General features: G+C 40.7%; 2 protein-coding genes across 3 annotated transcripts in view; one reads left to right on the forward strand and one right to left on the reverse strand.

The window, feature by feature from the left end:
- Positions 1-5,526, reverse strand: part of LOC119031315 (disks large homolog 4) — a 50,420-nt gene extending 44,894 nt beyond the window's left edge. The window contains exon 1 of one of the 2 annotated variants that reach the window (XM_037119712.1): positions 5,327-5,526. In XM_037119712.1, the coding sequence (XP_036975607.1) occupies positions 5,327-5,428 (102 nt within the window). In that variant the 5' untranslated portion in view covers positions 5,429-5,526. The remainder of the gene's footprint in view (positions 1-5,326) is intronic. The other variant, XM_037119713.1, reaches the window with a different exon arrangement.
- The window catches only part of zbtb20 (zinc finger and BTB domain containing 20), a 119,959-nt gene that overhangs the window by 35,285 nt on the left and 71,692 nt on the right, over positions 1-12,982 (forward strand). The gene's annotated exons all lie outside the window — the stretch shown is intronic.

Here is a 12,982-nt window from a genome sequence, read left to right on the forward strand (position 1 = left end):
CCAAAATGCAACCTAGGCTTTATTTGTGAATGTATATGAGTCAACCCTTCGTGTAAAAGCATAATTACGACAAAATGGCACTTTTAAGATTTACAGTAGTTTTGTTTTTGGGCAAGCTAATTTTCAGTGGAGTGCAGGGGTTCACTAAGAAGGCTCATCACAACATGAAACTTCGTATATAACATAACATAGTATCACCAGGGTCTCTCTAGTTTCACAAGTGAGTTAAGGCAAGTACAGTCTGGTAGGTTCAGAAAATGAACGATAATGATATCCAAAATACGATAGACGATATATAGTCTAACATGCCACATCACTTAATTAGCCAAAAATATTTAATCGATTGCTGAGCTATTTTCTCAGTTTACAGGTCAGGTGCAACCTATTCCTCTCAGTTTCTTCTCACAGGTCTCACACTCAGTAGTCTTGATGGTTCATCCCCTCCCCCTCTGCCCACAGAAGCATGCACACACCATTTTTATGCTGAGTACATACATTTTTACGTATGTTGCACTTGTATTGGGGGCTTGCGGTGTTAACCCTCCCCCCAGCCTCACTGTCTTACCCAGCACATACACACACAAACATGCCAGCAGAGGCCATGTTAACACACAGCGCTGCAAGAGTAATGGTTTCACTAGAAACAAACGTGCAGTAATTGCAGCAGTGGGTATTTTCTTTTAGCCTGTGTGTTATTACAAAAACAAACCTGAAACAGCTCTTTGGTGCAGAGCGAGTATTCTCCTTACTGCTGATAGCTAACAGTAGCTTAGACAAATGCTTTAGGAAAGCAGAGGATTATCTTAAGCATCAGCGAGAAATGTGTCTGTATACAGATAATATCCCACTCCTCCGTCAAAATGGATACATTTATATTTACAGTATGGATATTGAGCATGGTTTGTGGGGGTTCTTTTAGACTTTTGGAAAAAAATACTGTTTTGCATGCAGGAAACAAAGAGCTGTAGCTAGCTAACTATTAACATATGCACCAGCCGTGTGTGGGACTGAGTGTGTGACGTTTATGAGGCAGATTCATCAGTCAGCTGAATTAAAACATTTCATCTCATGTGACGAATATCTGTCAGTTCACACCTACCCGCGTCTCTCTGTGACGTTACACGCAGTCATCTGCAATTCGTCAGTCTGAATGTACATTATGTGATTTTCTGTTTGTTAGTATAATGGAGGGTGAATTACTCACTGATCCTGTGTGTGCACCACACTGAGGCTGAATTTGGCTACGAAAGTCAATGATGCATATCTGTGCTTAGTGTTGCTCCTGATAACTAAAAGTATCTTAAGATGTTAACGTTTTAAGGGTCTTTTTCCAAGCAGCCGACCAGCATTTCTGCAGCTCAAGGGATTTCAGAGGCACATCATGTATCTAGGCAACTCGTCTCGCAATAATATGCAGATTCAATTCTGCTGGTTTTGACATTTGTAAAGGATTATGGTGGCAAGTTTGAATATTTGAGTTCTTTCAAATAAGCTGTCTCTCACAGAAAACCCATACGCTCTGCTCTGTCATCCCATCACTCAGATGCTGTTTGCTTTCATGAGCAACATCTACTTGATTACTTTTATTATAGCTAGCCCAGTGAGGGGCCATTTCTGTACAGCACTAGTTTTTGATACGGCGAGTGTGCTGCTCACTCCTACAAACCTGCACATTCATTGCTCACACAACAGCAGCTGCATTGTTTGAAAGCAGATATGCTGGGAAGAGCGAGTTAGTAAGGTAGAGGCGACCCCAAATGGTTCAATATTAGACCCTGAACAGAGCGTTAGTAAATATCCATGACTGCACATTGTTGTTGCTGCAACACTCTGAGCTTCCTGTCAGTGCTGTGGCTCACTCCTTTTTATGAAGCAAGATGACACAAACAGCGGGAAAAAATAGGTCAAATCCATAGGAGGAAACATGTGTCTGCAAGGCTATAAAAGCAGTTCCAGTAAAGATGTGTAATGTAAAACCAGCGCCTCACACACAGGGACACAGTGCAGCAAAGCAAACCACCTCTGCTTTGATATCACCTGCTGATACTCTCTGCATCATTAGTCCTGATTGTTTGATTGGTCGACTGGTAATGAGTGACAGCAGGTCGTCCTCCCGTCCATTTTCCAGTAAGGATGTCTGAGCATTGATTCTCAGGGTTAGGTGATCATCGATCTTGATATTGCGATGAAGGCATCCTGATCCCTGGGTCGTAAATCATTCATTACATTAATACTCTTTTTTCCATTTAATCTCTATCCTTCTGGCCAGTTTACATTGTACGCCCTTCAATATAAGCACCACACTGAGTCGTAGCTTAAAGACAAACTTGAAGGAGGCAGTCGGTCTCGATTAAATGTTGTGGGGCCATCAATGAGCATTAAGCATAAAAGAGCACATTAAAGCACTGCTGAATGCTTCCAACCACATAAAGACCCTTTTAATTAAGTTCCTGAATTAAAGATGACTGAGCGACTCTGTGCTGGGCTTTATTTAAGAACAAAGGTTATGCAAACAAATAACCTTGGAGGATCACCTTGGGAAATGACCAGTCACGTGGTACCCACTGTTAAAATAGATGTTTAGCAAACACATGGCGGTCCTGGAGAATGTAAAGCGTAAATTCAAGAGGTAAATCTGGAAATATACAGTACAATAGGTGCAGGATATGGGGGAACAGTGAAATCATATCCCTGCAAAAGATCTGGCCAAATAAAATCCCACCGATAACCACCCACCACCAGACTGAAACAGATGGACACAAGCTGTTTGAGAGCTACTGAACCTGCTGGAAATATGTGCTGTATGTACAAGGAGAAGGTATGCGGACATGTTGAAATGCTATGCTATGACACCTCATGACAATGTCTGCAACTGCTTTGTAGCAGCTGTATATTTTTGGTCTTTGTTCCACGTCTATCCCTGTTGGGATAAACATGGCTGCTCCTACTTCTGTGCACTATGCCTCATGCTTGTTGGCATTTTTTGTTGTTGGTTTGTGGTCTAGGTTATCATTTTCAACTCCCCATTTTATCCATGGTGATAGTGTTCTTACTGTTGGCTCCACCACACCTGAATGAATGTAGGGTAAACGCTAGATAACCTCTCAGTATTAACATGCTGATGAAGGAACAGTCTGGAAATGATAAGCATGTTTCAATAGAAAATAATTAATTGTGGTATGGAGGAAGGATGCAAATATAGCGATGCATGGCTGCGACACTTATGGTTACATTCATTAAAGTTCAACCAGTAGCCAATTTTGGGGCCGATGCCAATACTGATATTAGGGAGTCAAAAATTCTGGTATCGATGTATCGGCCAATACACTCAGATTCTTTGCAGTGATTGCTCTAATGTGGTTATCAGCCACTTGACAGGAAATGTAATAATCATGAATCAGATGCATCGTAAAGCATCAGCCAACTGATATATTGGTCAGGCTCTAATTTTTATTCAGGATTATTTTCACAATTAATCGATTTATTTTTTTGTCCATGAAAATAATGACTCTTCGTCTGTTCTCATAAATGAAAAAGAAAAGCAGCAAACCCTTACATTAAAGAAGGTGGAACCAACAAATGTTTGTATTTTCTTTGGATTGACTAATTTAGTCCTTGACTAATCATTGCAGTTTTGTGCTACTATCCTATACTGTCCTATGCTGTCCCATCCTGTTATCAAATCCGTCAGTTTTCCAGTCGCTTAATCATTATTGCATTCACCTGCTGTCCCAGATATCACTCTGTCCCTGGTTAGATGGCTACAATGAAACCAGGCATTTTCTTTTAATAAACTAATGAAACAATTAATCATGGGAGCTCTACTGCAAAACTTTATTGTTAATAAAGTTGTACACTCAAAATATATCCAATATCTGCTTGTAATGTATGTTCCAGATCAGCTTGGTCCCATTATAATTTAAGACATCTCTGTTTAAACAAGCTTTACCAAACAATCCATTTAAATTGAGCAGTCAATCCCATTATGAAATCTTCTCTTATTACAGAATAGATGTTTACTTGCATTACACTGGTCAGTCATGACGACTCAAGAGGCAGCTTGAGTCTGTGGGAGGAAAATTTTAATGTGTTTTCCGCCAGGAAGGCACTGTGTCTCTGATGGAGTGAGGAGCGGGGACACATGGGATTATCTGTGCTAGTAATACTCAACATTGAGCACAGCAGGACCTCCCCTCCAGAAACCCAGAAAGCAAACACCCACATTAATTCTACCAGCGGTGCCTTACAAACAGAGAAATTGTTCTTGTCTTACTAAATAAAATGTTTAGAATAATCCTGATTAATGAAACATTGTAAAAATATCTATTCCATATCTAATGATGTGTGACTAATCAAAATGCAGGAAGTGAACTAGATTCGAGCAGTTAGGCAGAACACAGACCAAAATGTCGGAGCTGAATCAACAAACAAATTATGTGGAGCTCTGTACACATGTACACATCAGTTTGGCACGTGTAGGGACAATGCGTGGTCGGAGTGGACCAGTGTAGTCAGATTTGGCTTGGAAAAGCTAACAGACTAGAGAGCCATGTGGAGGGAAAACCGAGCTGGCTGCCATACTGGGAACACCTGCAGCTAGGAGGGGAGGGCCTGGATGGATGAATGAACGACAGAAAAAAGCATACTGCTGAACATAATAACATGTTTTCTTTAGTTGATAATAAGCAGCTGTGCTCTGATTCACCCACAGAAAACAGCAGGGGCTCTGCTCGTGTTACCTGATTTCAAGCCTCTCTGGCAGAGTAACAGTTTCTGTCATGATGAATGATATTTAAGTGGCCCGGGGCAATAAAAGTGCATTCTCCAAGGTCACAAACGTGCCGTGCCAGCTTGCTTCAAAGCCAGATCTGAACCAATCAGCATATGGTGAGCCCTAACGCTGACCTGATGTGGGGCGGAATGATGTTCCATTCATTAAATCTCAGTTAACATTTATGGTAAATGCAGAGCCATCACCAAAATACACCCGTGCCTGCCAGTAGTATGTTGTAGCCCGCTTTGCTCCGTGTTATATGGAAATCGTCCATGTACACAATGAGCATGGAAAAAACAAAAAACAAAAACGCGTGATGTAAAAAAGGTAGTATGCTGTGAATGGGCTGCTACCTGAGAGCATATGGAAAGGAGAGGAAGCAGTAGGTGAGTGTGATCACTGTACTAATTACTGTAACAAGAGGAGCGCGGTAATAAAAAGGGCTGCAACAAACACAATTTATCCTCGTTATTTGTAATTATTCAAGTAATCGCGCTTGCATTCGAATAAACGCCCATCGGCTGCTCGCAAGTGTGCACCCCCTGGGCTTACCTTGCACCCGAACATGAGCGAGAGGGTCCGGTTGCTGCAGATGACCTTACACTGGCACATGACCGGCGAGAGACACTTTAAATTCCTGACAGGCAGAGACATCAGTCCAGAGCCTCACACCAGGCAGGCAGGCAGGCAGACAGACAGCACAGACCACAAGCTCGTCGGTCCGCCGCCACTCACTCACTCTCAGCCACGGTACACTCACAGGGAGAGAGGGAGGGAGGGGGGGTCGGTCGGTCGGGTCGGTGGAACCGGCTAACAGGCGCGCTGCCCGGCTGAAACGTGACGGCACTCGGGGTCCACTAGACGTGTTTTGTGTGCGACCTCAGGTCATGCATGTCTGTCTGCCACGTTTAAAGCGTCCGTCTGTCGCTGTACAATGCCATGTTTGTCCAACACTGGCACTCATGATTTGCACTAGTCTCTCTCTCTCTCTCTCGCTCTCTCTCCCCCCCACCCCCCATATTTCTTTTTGATTGGCCGTAAAGTTTGTACTCAACGCGCAGCTGGAAATCATAAAGGAAAGGGAAGCGGTGAAGAGACCGAACAGAGGACATCTGGTTTATCTGTTATTGCCCCAAAGGCTGCAGCATGAAAATAATATTGGTAGTAATATTAAAGTTAAAGCACACGCACATGCGCGCGCACACGCACATCTCAAGGTAGTGAGTGGAGGCTGAGAAAATATTAAATGGCCACACATCAAACCGCCTGCTTCCACCACCACCACATGTTTCAGTGTGATTACCGCGCCCCCTGTTGGACATTCAGAAGAAGTGCCGGAGGAGCTGTCCAAGGTGCCGAAATATTTCGAACCAGTGGAAGCTCGATGGCTCCAAAATGTCCTCCTCACTCATCTGCTCGCTGACTGAGCCGAAAGCAACTGTGCGAGTGTCAGCTCTCTTCAACACACTCCCATGAAGTAATTGCCCGAGTGTTTGTCTCTGTTATGTTGCTGCATATTACAAGTGAGCCCATATACCAGAACTGATTCACAGCAAACAATTAGTTGTAAAAAACAGACATATACACAAACAGTGAAATAAAGTCAAGTGAAATAACACCACAATGAAAGTTGCCTTAACAATGTGGATGTGTTAGTACTTATGAGAAGCGCATGTCATTAATTTGACGCTGACAGTTCTATGCAGACAATTCAGGTAGATACACAGTCACTCATCATTCTTAATGTACAGGAGATGTTACAAGAGTTAAGATGACGACAGAGTGTTTAAAAGTTAGCTGAGTGGAATGTGATATATTTCTCTGAAAGTACAGAGTTTAAAGTCAAGTGTTAAGCATTTGTTTTTTAATCAGTTTCATTGATTAAAGAAGTGGCAGTAGTTATTAAAAACAGACAAGTGTTGAGTGGAAAATTGATTGTTCACTCATAGAGTTGCTATGGCCATCTGTTGGCTGTTGAAAGTTATTAGTTTGCTCAGCTATAAGAGTGTAAAAGCAACGTCCATGCTAAATAATGTGTATGTAAACAATAGGGATAGACCCATGGTCAGCCTGGCTGATAAATGGGGCAATTTTCTGATTATTGGTTTCATTTGCTTTTGTTTTTTGTTGTTCAGTTACCAATGAAATAAATGAATTGAGAAATTTTCCACTTTGGCTCTGACGCAACTTCCTCTCTCTGTCTATAGTCATCGCTCTGTGGTCTGTGGTCCCATCTGATTGGTCACACATCACAAGTAATAGCCTTTCAACACTGAATAATCCAAATCTGCAAAGTAACTAAACACCAAACTACAACCATGTGTGGGAGTATCCATATATCTGTATCCATAAGGTCGATGTAGGTGTGTGTGTAGATATGTGCCTGTATTTTTTTAAAAGGCTTAAGTACATGCAGTAAGTGTAAGTGGATGCATATCTATGTAGGTATGGATATATACAGTATGTATATATATATATATATATATATATATATATATATATATATATATATATATATATATATATATATATATATATATATATCTCAAGTATGTACAGATAGATCTGTGTCATCTAACTTATACCTTATAATGCAATCTTTAAAGTAATAAGAAACTACGATGGGAATCATTTTTTTTCTTCTTTTATCTCCCCTTTGTCCTCTTTCCTAAAATACTTTGCATTCAGTTTTTGTAGATGAATGGAGATTCAGCCCTTTGACCTAATCAAATACATTTTGTAGAGTGGAAGTGTAAAGGAGCAGAAAATGTGAAAACTGAAGTGAAGTACCTCAAATTGCTCTTAAGTGCAGTAGTTAAGTAAATTGTAGATAATTACATTCCTCCACCGGTTATTCTAAAATTTGACTCTATGATTTTTATATTTACGGCACATGTCGCTTTCAAATATGAAGTACTGGTCTCCTTGATAAACAATAATCAGTAGTGGTACCGGCCCTATCAACGTTCCTGCAAACTATTTGGGGTCACTAATCTTTGGAAGTAAAATAATTGAAATATTTGTTAATAGAATTAGTCAAATGACTGACGTAAACAGAAACCCTCATATTTATTATCCAGTATTTGAATAAGCAATAAAGAGAGTTCAGAAAAGCAGTAATTGAAAAGAAAAGATACTGCTTTATACAGCAACATCAATAACAGCTAAGCTTTCTTTCGTACCATACCTTCATTATGTCCTTACACATTTCTCAAGATGAATGTCTCCTGTGGTTATCATTTGTGTTCTGTTCATCTCCACGCCTGTGTGTGATTGTGCTGACATGCTGAGCCCACAGGGTGGAGCGAGAGAACCAGGTAGGCTAGATTTAAATATTGTGCATTCATCTCAGGACCGACTGCGGCGCAGGGCTCAACGCTCCCGGGTGACGTCAGCGTTAAATCGAACACATAGGCCCTTCCAAATACACCAGTGTGCTGCTGATAGTTTTTTTTTCTTCCTCTTAAGAACCCAATCACCCTGCCAGAGAGTAGGGGATATCCTGGGAAATCTGCAATGTGCTAAAGACATCAGCAGGATTATCACGGGCCTTCAGAGTGGGGTCATGAATTTCAACACAGTGTGAAGTAGACTAGTGTCACTTTAGAAGGAGGAATAGTCTTTGGACCAGAGAAGGCTGTGTATAAATCAGCAGATCAATACAACCATTGTAAAAAACATGTAAGAAAACACCCTGTGCAGTAATGTGATATAATCTATACTGCTAGACAGCCCGGAATCTTGATCACGTAATATTTGAGCTATTGCGTGCGTGTGTGTTTTAGTGTGTGGGCACAGCCTGGCTCACATTCTTCTTTTAGTACTCTAAAAGTATGACGTTGTTTCTTTTTACAGTTGGCCTAACTTCATACTTTGACTCTTGTCTCTGATCACGTAAGAGCACCGAGAAGACCTTTTAAACCCACTTACAAGAATGTTGCTTTCTTCAAAAATGAAACTCTGTCCTTGAATGCAGCAGTGAATGTGTTTTAACACGGAACCGGCATTGACTGTACACTGAAAAAAACGATGAGTAACAGACTTGCAGTAGGCCGCCTCTTCAAAAATCACACATGGGTGGTTTCACACATTTTTCCTCTACTCTTGATATTATATCTACTGAGTTTCTCTGTCTGTTCCCCTCACATCCAACTCCACTCTGACAGTAACTCACTGAGCTCCTGATACAAGTTCCTCTCAGCTTGAAAGTAGGACCATCAGAAATAGCATCATTTAATCAACAGCGTACTTTAATTTCTGCTTTGACTTAAAGAAGACTAATTATGCTTTTTCATTTTTTCAGTGTTTTATGTTCAGTATGTTCTTGTGTATGTAAAATATCTTGAAAGTTACAAAGGTCAATGTCATCATCAACTCTCCCACAGAAAACACTGCTCCTGAAACACCTCGTCAGTAGACCTGCCTTCAAGTCTGTGACTTTGTGACATCACACTGCGTCACCATGTCACACATTTGTATAATGTAATGCTTGGCAGATAGTATGGCATGTAAGAATTAATCCATCACAGTTGCTGTGTTGTTAACGGTGCTGGCTCAGGTGTGTGTGAGCTGACCAATCAGAGCAGACCTGGTATTAAGGATGGGGGGCCTTAAAGAGACAGGAGCTAAAACAGAGCATTTAGACAAATGGGGCTTACGGAGCTGCAGCACTGGACAGCATAAGAAAACCGATGTGTTATTTGAACACTAAAGCATGAAAATCTATTCTAGTAAAAACAAAAAACAAAATCATGAATGTGAAAATGAGCATAATATGTACCCTTTAGAATAAATGCAGACAGGGAAAACCCTTCCATTCCTCAGTCCACTGAGCTATGACAAGCATTCAGAACAGCAGGAGGGAAGCCATGTCAGCTCAGACATGACTATGTAACCGCGCCATTCACAGAAATGTCATTTGGTATAGTTTTTGCATCTAGCACTTTATCATACTATATGCAACCCTTATGACAGTGTCACACGTGAAACTTGCCTTTTCACATGTAAAAATAACAATAGTATATTTTCCACATGTGGACTAAAATTTCAACATGTGAAAATAATATTTTTTTCACACGTAAGAAATGTACATTATACAGATTATAACAGATATTATTCTAGATTTGAAATATACACATCGTTATGTACTGAAGCAGATTTGATTCAAGCAGCATTTTCAGGCTAGCTATACATAAAGATGGATGTGACAGTAATGCCCTCTATAATCATCATAGATATATATACAGTATAATTTTCATGGTGATCTATACTGTAAGTGGCTTCCCCCTTCCACTACAGTGTTATGTAAGTGTGGGAGTCACATGGAAACCTGAACTGTGGTGTTCCAGTGTTGAGTATACCATTAACATCCTAATGCTGCATTGTGTGTGTGTGTGTGTGTGTGAGAGAGAGAGAGAGAGAGAGAGAGAGAGACCCAAAAGAGCCGGAGTGTTTCCATGACAACATCTGCAGGGGGTGGCAGATCCCTAACAAATAGTCCCCTTGCCAGGAGCTTCCTGGTCACCATATCTATAAGGTGACTGCTTCTGTCACGGGTGATTGTGTACAGAAAAGCAGGTGCATGCCAGTGTTTTCTCAAATACAGAAAATATAAAGGAGTGCTAGGCCTCTAAGAGCAAGCTGCTAGTGCTGATGTTATTCATCACTGGTTGTTAGAGCAGCTCCCTGTGTCTACCAGAAATTGCCTAATACATTGTGGGTTGAGCCAGATGTGGCATACTTTACATTTTCTTATCCTGGTTATGGTTGGGAAAAAAATCACAAACCACTGATGGTTTATCTTTACAAAAAAGATATAGGAAGAAATGACAAAAGGCCCAACACTGACGATTTCATATTTGAATGGACACAAACTGCAGTATGTGATTCAGAGTCATAGAAATTCATTCATGCTAGAAGGGATTGTACATAGTCTTTATCACTATGTGATTGACAACAACTTTTTGTCAGACTAGTCATTCTTTATTGAACTCTGAACTGAATGATAAGATCACTCCCAAACGATACCATGCCTAAGTGGATCAAAAGCAAAGATTAGCTTGTTGCAATGCAAAAAAAGTTCCCCATCTTCGAGTCATGCATCAAACAGTATTTAGTGTAAAACACAAAATGTATGTAGTTACTGTATTTCCAAAATGTTTGTTACTACGTTCATTGCGCATTTTACCAAGAAAAGTCTAGTGGAGTTCTATTTGGAAGCATATTTATAGGTTTCCTGTAAAAACTGGCAGCTAGGGAGTAACTTACCAGTTACTTTAGCAGCAAGTACATCTATCTGTCAAGAGCTGAGGCAGAGTCGCTGGAGGACATGAGATGGAAAATAAGAATTTTGCCATAAAGTTCTACCCATATCAGTGAATAAAGCTATAAAGTTGTGTTTTTATACAGTAAGATATTGATTCCAAAGCCCATATTTTTTCCACATCTAACCTTAAGTGTTTCATAAGACCAGAGGTTCACCCCAGTCCTGACAGAAATGATAAAACAACAGGCGAAGCAGTTTTAGACTGACCCTGTGTCATTTGAGGACAGTGCTATTTGCTTTCCAGACAGACTCTTTCTCTAAACAACTGACGTACGAATATGACTGTGATGTTTAAATTATATGCCTTCACCCTATAATCTGCACAGCACATTCAAGCTTCCCACAGAATGGTCTCCCTTATTTCAAGCTTCTGTGCCCTTTAGCTACAACCAGGTAAGCCCACGCTGTGTTGGTAGGCAAACCTGCAGAGACCAACATTTTTACAGTGGTTGTATTCATTGCCATTTACAACTACTGCCACGTAAAGGAAGTGGGGTATCTAAATTCATGTAAATGGCGTGAGGATCAAATGCGGATCACTCTTGCACGACGAGCCTCCAGTCTTCAGCCTTCTATTACCTCCAGCACTCAGCAGCTTTGACACTAAAATAGTCGAACTAAAGTGCAAACACAACTGGGAATCTCCTGAGGCTCTGAGACTGCCTCAGCTCGACTGACTAGGAAAACACCCAAGGTGAGAATTATAGTATTCACACCTACACAGAACCTGCTATATTTGATTTCTCTCAGCTTGGATATCTGATTTCACCTGTTTGTACGAGCTAATATTAGCGTGTCAAACGAGGCATGGTTGGCTAAATATTTGTTGTAAGACACAGGGGAATGTTAGCAACAGAATAATACTAAAGTTGCACAGGGATTAATTCTTCCAGAACTATGTTACACCCAAAACCTTTGGCCAGGAAACAACATGAGCTTCTCAGGGGGTTTGTGATTTGTGTTTGTGGTTTTATGATGGTGTTTAACCATTGAATTACTTAAGTACTGAATTCCCCTGCTTGTAGGTAGGCACATCACTTTATCTGTCCACTGCAGTCCAGTGAAGGATGAGTTGATGCTTTTTTTCTGAAGCCTCCTTTTCCTTTTTCACATCCACATAAAACTGCTGAAATTGTTCATTTAAGATAACAGGACTAGCATTGATGATGGAACGTCATTCCATGACAATGAACAGGAGCTTCTCGTTGCCATGCAACCAGTAGCCTTCTTTAAGTTGTCATTCCTAGCCTGATAGACGCTTGTTAAGGAAGCGAAGTTTAACACAGAAGCTGAGAAGTGTTTTAAATACAGGCTATTGAAAGTGAAAATATAAAATAGACCACGGATGATTGAAATATAATGCATTCAATTAGGGCTGGGTGATAAATCGGTAACATCGATTGATTCGAGTTTGTGGTTTAGGACGATTTTAAAAAATGAAAATCAATTTTCTCTTTAACTTGCACCGCCGCTGCTCCCCATGGGCTCCTGTAGTTCATAGTGGGCTCTGCTCCCAACCCTCGCATTTACTTTTCACAGAGAAACAAACACAACACATGTTCGTTCCAAAAAATGCACTTTCTCATCAGTGGTTTGGTTCTGTAGCGTCAGACCTCAAGCAAGCCACCAACCCATTTATTTCAGCATCTCAAACAGACGCATGTATCAGAGTGGGACACTTGTTGTTCATTACGAGGTGTACAAGACTGCGGCAGCCCACAAACCCCACTAAAAAGCAGCCAACATTAGTTGAATCATTGTGTCCTGTATGAGAAGAATCTGTGTGTCCTGTACATCTACCAGCATGTGATGTTTAATTTAATTTACGTATCTTCAGGGACACAAAATACTGTTTGTAAACAAAAGGTACCTGATGCAAAAAA

Source organism: Acanthopagrus latus, chromosome 13 (assembly GCF_904848185.1).
Source record: "Acanthopagrus latus isolate v.2019 chromosome 13, fAcaLat1.1, whole genome shotgun sequence".
Taxonomy (NCBI): domain Eukaryota; kingdom Metazoa; phylum Chordata; class Actinopteri; order Spariformes; family Sparidae; genus Acanthopagrus; species Acanthopagrus latus.